We start from the raw sequence: 7,885 nt of genomic DNA, 5'->3' as shown, positions 1-7,885 counted from the left end.
GAATGGAATGGGGGTGTTTCAGTGTGTGCACGTGTGTGTGCGCATGAATGCATGAATGCAAGCTGGGACTTGTATGTGGCTTTGCCACAAGTCATTCTGAGGCTTGAAGCTGTCCAAACGCTGTAGCGCTCTCCACAGAAATTCTGATACATGCTACAACAGGACCTTGACAACATTATGCTAAGTGAAATAAGCCAGTCACAAAGAGACAATGATGTATGATTCAACTTATATGAGCTACCTAGAGCAGACAAATTCATAGAGACAAGAAGTAAGATACCCTGATCTCCCCTTCGCCCACAAGGCACAGTTTCTCCTAGTGCTCCTTTGTGTCCTGAACACAGCTCCATCACCCCATGGGACATACTTTATGAATCTTAACTACTGTGGAACCTAGTGGACAAAATGAATTGACCAACCAAATAAGACCCGAAGCAGGGAGGCATGGAACAGACTGTAAACGAAGTCTGTTCGAGCGTACCTCGATGGGGGGGTTGGGGGACGAGGAGAGAGAAACCAAAGAACCTACATACTTATATGCATAGCCCATGGACACGACAATAGGATGGTGAAGACCTGGGGGGGTTAAGGGCTGGGTGAAGGAGGGAAGCGGGGGAGGGGAGACAGCTGTAATACTTTAACAGGAGTGCTAACTGCTAGCATTCCTGTCTCTCCGCCTGGGCAGGGACCTGACCTTGGTGACCTCATACCCTGAGTCTGCTATGGTGCAGGGCATGCGGAGGGGGGTTGTTCCATCCTTTGTCTATGTTGATGTGTGTTTGATGTCATGTGGGCAGTCACATGAGTATGTGTCAGGATGTCACAGTACAGTACATGGGGGGGTGGAGGGGGGGAAGGAGATCTTACCTGAATTCACTGGTTCTGTTTGGAGGCCTGTTGTCTTTCTCCCTGTTTTCTCACCCGCACGCCTCCCGTTCAGGCTGCCTGACCCTGTGACAAAGTGCAGATAATCTCACATGGTCACTTGTGGACCCAGGGTCAGCCGGACTGCTTCTCCTGTCTGACTCGATTTCAGTCAAAGCTCGGTCCCTCGGCTGCATAGGATAAGGGATGCTTTGGGGCACCAACCCCTATTTCCTGTTGGCAACTTGGGACTTGAACCTCTGGGATTCTTGTCCTCCCAGCTGTCTGAGAATCAGTACAAAATTTCCAGGCCAACCTTAAACATCCCATGTCCCTCCCCACCTCCAAGCACAAGAACTGAGTCCCTGTCCCTGAAGTCTATCACGTTCCCTCTAGCTATCATGTGTCCATCTTTACGTGTTCTGTTTTCTGCAGACAAAGCCTAGGATCCCAAGCTCACTCCCCTCCCTCCTCCCACGGTCTTTGCTCCAGCACCCTGATCGATTCCACTATAGCACTTACACAGTGCGCAGTTACAGCTTTATCTGTTTGATACTCGTTTATCGTCTGTCTTCCCATCATATTGTAGATTCCATAGAAAGACAAAGGCCCTGTCTGTTTTGCTCACCACTGCATCCTCAGTACCTGGCACAGAGGAGGTGCTCAGTAAACACTGGAGAGTGGGCAATGAGCACATGGTGGCCAGGGCTAGCCTGCTCTCAGAGCCCTTCCAGGGAGTCCCACCACACTACCAAATGCTCCCATCCCCTTTCCTCAGGCTCCAGCCCTGACCCTAAACCCCGTTTCCCAGGGGCCATATCACTGGCAAAAAAAAAAAAATCTCTATTCAGGTTGATGGCGAGTGAATGGAAATGGATTAAAAATTATCAGGAAATATGGATGACAGGGGGGGAATGCCAGAAGACAAGGGAGGAGAGCCAGTAGGTCTGGGGGAGGGACTCTGTGGGGACAGGGGCAGCCTACTGGGTGTGTCCCTTTTCTTCTCTCTGGCTCCCTTAGATAAGACCAGCAGTTTTGTTATCCTGTCCCCCTCTCTCTGCAGAGTCCGGCAGCCCCAGCCCACACTTTGGAAGCATGTCAGTACAGGAGAACGAGAACACGGGACCCCAGCGGTTTTGGTCATGTATCCCTAAGTCCCAAAGGGACTTCGCAAAGTCCATCCTGATTGGGGCTCCAGGAGGTAAGAGGGTCAACAGAAGCCAGTGAAAAGAGGGGGAGACGAGGGTAGAAATCAGGAGTGGGGGTGGAGGGTGCAAAAGATGCATATCTGCTGCTCTCTGGTAGGGGCTTGGGGAGGGTCAGTGTTTATGAGGGTGTCCCCTGCGTTAAGCTATGGACCCTGGTCTGGGCCTCTTCTCCAGCTCCTAGGAGCCTGCAGCATGGGAGCCATGGGGTTCTTGGACTCTGACCCCTGGTGCACAGGGCTCCCAGTGACAGGGGAGACATTGGTGACACTTTAACCAGTAGGCAGAACTGATCCCCAGCCCAGCCTGGCCTGGTCCTCTGACAGCCTGACGGTGTGGAGCCGACCACCAGAGACGGCAGGCGTGCAGTGGCATGGAGGGTACCGCTGGCCTGAGTCAAGCTACAGGGACCTCAAGACCTGGATTAGCGGGAGGGCTGAGGAAACTCAGAGGAGGGGATGGAGACGCCAGCAGCTGGAAGGAAGACAACAGGGACCTTAGAAAAGGGAACTGGGTGATTCTGGGCCTGGATAATGAGGGGCTACTGTGGATTAGATATGGGGGAGGGGAGGGCGCTGAGGGAAGTCCGCGGCTGAAGGGTAAGAAGTCCAAGAAGTCGGGAGTTGTGAGTGTCAGATAGCTGGACTTGAGCCTGGAGTTAGTCAGACCCGGAGGTGAATCCCACCTCTGTTACTTAGAAGCTATCTGTGAGTGTCAGATAGCTGGACTTGAGCCTGGAGTTAGACCTGGAGGTGAATCCCACCTCTGTTACTTAGAAGCTATATGATATTGGGCAATTTATTTCATCTTTCTCGGCCTCTGTTTCCTTATCTGTAAAATGGGGATCATTGTAGAGCATGTAACCATGCCTGCTTGGTAGGACCCTTGTGACTATGTAAGATAAGGTCTGCGTATTGCGCAGCTCACAGGAAGGACTGAGAGCTGAGGGAAGGAATGGAGGGTGTGCTGCGCTGAAGGGGAGGAGAGGCAGGTGCCCATGGGGCCTCCTTCTCTGCAGGGCCAGCAGGTTACCTACGGCGGGCCAGCGTGGCCCAGCTGACCCAGGAGCTGGGCACCGCCTTCTTCCAGAGGCAGCAGCTGTCAGCTGCAATGGCAGACACCTTCCTGGAGCACCTCTGCCTGCTGGACATCGACTCGGAGCCCGTGGCTGCTCGCAGTACCAGCATCATCGCCACCATTGGTAAGCACCCTCCGGCACCCGCAGTATCACAGGGCTTCTTGGGTGTTTCTTAAGGTGCTTCCCCATCTTTTGTCTCCTTTGAGACGTCTCCATGTTTGACAGAGTCATTCATTCAGCAAATATTTGTTGAGCACTTGGTAGATAAGGTTTTGGGCCCTGGGAGTTGACCAGTGAAATAAACAAAGATCACTACCCTGGGGAGCTGACAATCTCGCTGGGTGAGACAGTAAAGGATAAATACAACCGATTACGTAGGATGTTAGCAAGTTACCAATACTATGGAAGAAAGAACAATAGAGCATGGTGAGGGGCACCAGGGATGCGGGGCGGGAGAAGGCTGCGGTGCTGAAGAGAAAGTCAGAGGAGACATTGTTTTGAAAACTAGACACTGAGCAAGCACTTGCAGGAGATGAGAGAATGAGCCGTGTAGATGAACAGGAAGAAGAGTTCCAGCAGAGGGAATGGGCAGTGCAAACCCCACGTCAAGGAGGCTGGGATGGCTAGAAACTATTGAGGGGGAAGAGTATAAAATAAAGGGACTTTTGGGGAGGGACGGTCATGTCGGGCTTAATAGAATTTGAGTTGTTTCCTTCAAAATGGGAAACTACTGCATAATTCTGAGCGGGAAAATGACAGGCTCTTACTTATGTTTGAATAGAACCACCCTGGCTGCTGGACTGCAAATAGATTGCCGGTGGGGAGGGGCTGCTCCTGCAGCATTTCTGGGTCAAACCAGGTGGTGATAATGGAGGTGCTGAGAAGTGATCAGATTCTACTGAATGTAAACTGTGATTGAAAAATAAGCCCTGGTCAGTTTCCCAGTGGTTAGAGAGTCAGCCCAGGGACCCAAGGGTCCAGGGTTCGATTCCCAGTCAAGGGCATCTTCCTCCAGGCGACCAATCCATGTGTCTCTCCCGAGGATGTGTCTCTCTGTCTGCCCCACCTCCCCGCCTTCACACCCTCTCTAAAAGGGTCCATGGAAAAAATATCCTCAGGTGAGGGTTAACAAAAAAGAGAGAGAAAGAGAAAGAGAGAGAGAAGAAAGAAAAAGATTTAAATTAAAAAAAAAAACAAAGTGATCAGATTCTGAATGCATTTTGAAGGATTTCTCAATGGATTGGATGTGGGGTGGGATGAGGGTGAAAAAGTAGTCAAGGATGACTCCAAGTGTTTGGTTGTGGGAACTAGAAGGATGCATGATGTTAGCAAGTTACCAATACTATGGAAGAAAGAACAATAGAGCATGGTGAGGGGCACCAGGGATGCGGGGCGGGAGAAGGCTGCGGTGCTGAAGAGAAAGTCAGAGGAGACATTGTTTTGAAAACTAGACACTGAGCAAGCACTTGCAGGAGATGAGAGAATGAGGCGTGTAGATGAACAGGAAGAAGAGTTCCAGCAGAGGGAATGGGCAGTGCAAACCCCACGTCAAGGAGGCTGGGATGGCTAGAAACTATTGAGGGGGAAGAGTATAAAATAAAGGGACTTTTGGGGAGGGACGGTCATGTCGGGCTTAATAGAATTTGAGTTGTTTCCTTCAAAATGGGAAACTACTGCATAATTCTGAGCGGGAAAGTGACAGGCTCTTACTTATGTTTGAATAGAACCACCCTGGCTGCTGGACTGCAAATAGATTGCCGGTGGGGAGGGGCTGCTCCTGCAGCATTTCTGGGTCAAACTAGGTGGTGATAATGGAGGTGCTGAGAAGTGATCAGATTCTACTGAATGTAAACTGTGATTGAAAAATAAGCCCTGGTCAGTTTTCCCAGTGGTTAGAGAGTCAGCCCAGGGACCCAAGGGTCCAGGGTTCGATTCCCAGTCAAGGGCATCTTCCTCCAGGCGACCAATCCATGTGTCTCTCCCGAGGATGTGTCTCTCTGTCTGCCCCACCTCCCCGCCTTCACACCCTCTCTAAAAGGGTCCATGGAAAAAATATCCTCAGGTGAGGGTTAACAAAAAAGAGAGAGAGGGAGAGGGAGAAAGAGAGAGAGAAGAAAGAAAAAGATTTAAATTTTAAAAGAAAAACGAAGTGATCAGATTCTGAATGCCTTTTGAAGGATTTCTCAATGGATTGGATGTGGGGTGGGATGAGGATGAAAAAGTAGTCAAGGATGACTCCAAGTGTTTGGGTGTGGGAACTAGAAGGATGCATTCATTATCAACTGAAAGGCTGGTGGAGAGGTGTGGGGGAGGAGATCAGGTGTTCAGTTGGGGGAAAGTTGAGTTTGAGATGCATATTAGACATTTGAGTGTGATCCAGAGTAGGCAGTCAGATACACGCAACTCTGGGTTTGGGAGAGAGGTCTGAATTGGAGATATAAATCTGGGATGCAAAACTGGAGATATAAATTGTCAGCATATAGACGGTATGTAAAGCCACAGAACTAGTTGAGACCACCAAGGGAACGAAGGTGAAATGACAAAGAAGAGAACGGGACATCTAATGTTAAGGGGAAGAAGCAGCAAGTGAGGCTGAGGAGAGCCAGTGAGGTAGGAGTGAGTCAAGAGAGTGCGGTGTCCCCGAGGCCAACTGGAGAAGGCACATCAGGGACATGTAGCCAATGCCGCCGATGGGCCAGCCAGGACAAGGACTGAGAATTGACTATTAGATTTAGCAAAAACACGGAGCTTCTTGGTGACCTTAACAAGAACAGATGCAGTGGAGAGATGGGGGTGAACAACTGGCTGGTGTGGGTACAAAGTATAGGGGTGGGGAACTGGAGGCAGCAAGTACAGATAACTCTTACAATGAGTTCTGCTGCAAAGGAGAGCAAAGAAATAGGACTGTAGCCTGGCCCACATAGCTCAGTGGTTAAGCGTCAACCTTTGAACTAGGAGGTCATGGTTTGATTCCCAGTCAGGGCACATGCCTGAGTTGCAGGCCCCACCCCCAGTGTGGGGTGTGCAGGAGGCAGCCAATCAATGATTCTCTCTCATCATTGATGTTTCTATCTCTCCCTCCCTTCCCCTTCCTCTCTGAAATCAATGAAAATATATAGAAAATAATTAAGACTATAGCTAGAGGGAGAACTGGGAATATATATTTTTTAATTTTTTTTTTTTTATTTCAGAGAGGAAAGGAGAGGGAGAGATAGAAACATCAATAATGAGAGAGGCCTGGCCGACATGGCTCAGTGGTTGAGCATCAACTTATGAATCAGGAGGTCTCGGTTCAGTTCCCAGTCAGGGCACATGTGTGGGTTTTGGGCTTGAACCTCCTGCATGCCCCACAATTATGAGAATGATAAGAATCACTGATCAGCTGCCCCCTGCACGCCCCCTACTGGGGACCAGTCCTCCCTCCCCCATGTGCCCTGACCCGCAATTGAACCCTGACCTCCCGGTTCATAAGTCCATGTTCAACCACTGAGCCACACGAGCAGGGCAAGATAATTTTTTTAATTTTTTTATTTATTTTTGTAATCAGAGAGGAAGGGAGAGGGAGAGAGAGATAGAAACATCAATGATGAGAGAATTATTGATCGGCTGCCTCCTGCATGCCCCCCACTGGGGATCGAGCCCGCAACCCGGGCATGTGCCCTTGACTGGAATTGAACCCGGGACCTTTCAGTCCGCAGGCCTATGCTCTATCCACTGAGCCAAACCGGCTAGGGCAGGGCAAGATAATTTTTTATGATGAAAGAAATAACAGCAGGTTTACATGCTGATGAGAATGAGACAATGAAAAGGAAAACACTGATGACAGAGAGGACTGTAGAATGGCTGGGTCTAAGTCTTTGAACAGGTCAGGTGATCGGAAGGAGACCTGACAATGAAAAGGAAAACACTGATGACAGAGAGGACTGCAGAATGGCTGGGTCTAAGTCTTTGAACAGGTGACCGGGAGTAGGCCCAATGCACTAGTAGGTAGGGCCGGAGCGCTTGGCCACCTGGCTCTCAGTTACACAGCTGCCCTGTCAGAGAGCAGAAATCGGTAGAATTCAACTCTCCTCAACCAAAATGAGGCCTATCAGCTCTACAGCCCCACAGGCCCTCCCCTGGCACCCATCCCTGGCTGTACCCCTCATACGCTGGGGTTACACCCACCCTGCAGCACTTACTGCAGACACGGTTGCCTCGGACCTGATGCCTCCCCAAGTTGTTGGCTGGAGGGGAAGGGGGTTTCTGACTTATGCGCAGGGGAGGGTCAGGGACTAAAGGTCAGGTAACGGGACTCCTGGGGCGCGGCATCTCTGAGGGTGGCGGTGGTGGGCTTGCTTGCCTCCCGGTTTGGGGAGAACGTTGTCCGAGCCGGATCTCTGGTTCCAGGGCCGGCATCGCGCTCCGTAGAGCGCCTCAAGGAGATGATCAAGGCCGGGATGAACATTGCGCGACTCAACTTCTCCCACGGCTCCCACGAGGTTCGGGATGGGATCGCGGGAGGCGGCGGGGCCAGAGGATGCCTCCGGGTCGCGGCCACCTCCCCCTGAAACCCCCACTCGGTTCTGCCCCCAGTACCACGCTGAGTCCATCGCCAACGTCCGGGAGGCGGTGGAGAGCTTTGCGGCCTCCCCGGTCAGCTACCGACCGGTGGCCATTGCTCTGGACACCAAAGGCCCGGAGATCCGCACCGGGATCCTGCAGGGGGTGAGAGGCGGCCGGGCCGGGCTGGTCAGGG

General features: G+C 51.3%; 1 protein-coding gene across 1 annotated transcript in view; it reads left to right on the top strand.

Moving 5' to 3' along the window:
• Nucleotides 1-1,959: 1,959 nt before the first annotated feature.
• Nucleotides 1,960-7,885, top strand: part of PKLR (pyruvate kinase, liver and RBC) — a 10,500-nt gene continuing 4,574 nt past the window's right edge. Inside the window, 5 exon segments of the mRNA XM_005867541.2 lie at nucleotides 1,960-2,065; nucleotides 2,375-2,449; nucleotides 3,088-3,270; nucleotides 7,537-7,628; nucleotides 7,723-7,878. Of these exon segments, the coding sequence (XP_005867603.2) occupies nucleotides 1,960-2,065; nucleotides 2,375-2,449; nucleotides 3,088-3,270; nucleotides 7,537-7,628; nucleotides 7,723-7,878 (612 nt within the window).

Source organism: Myotis brandtii, unplaced genomic scaffold, assembly GCF_000412655.1.
Source record: "Myotis brandtii unplaced genomic scaffold, ASM41265v1 scaffold250, whole genome shotgun sequence".
In the NCBI taxonomy this organism is placed as follows: Eukaryota; Metazoa; Chordata; class Mammalia; order Chiroptera; family Vespertilionidae; genus Myotis; species Myotis brandtii.
The sequence above is the reverse complement of the archived record's forward strand: the minus strand, read 5'-3'. Positions and strand labels throughout refer to the sequence as shown.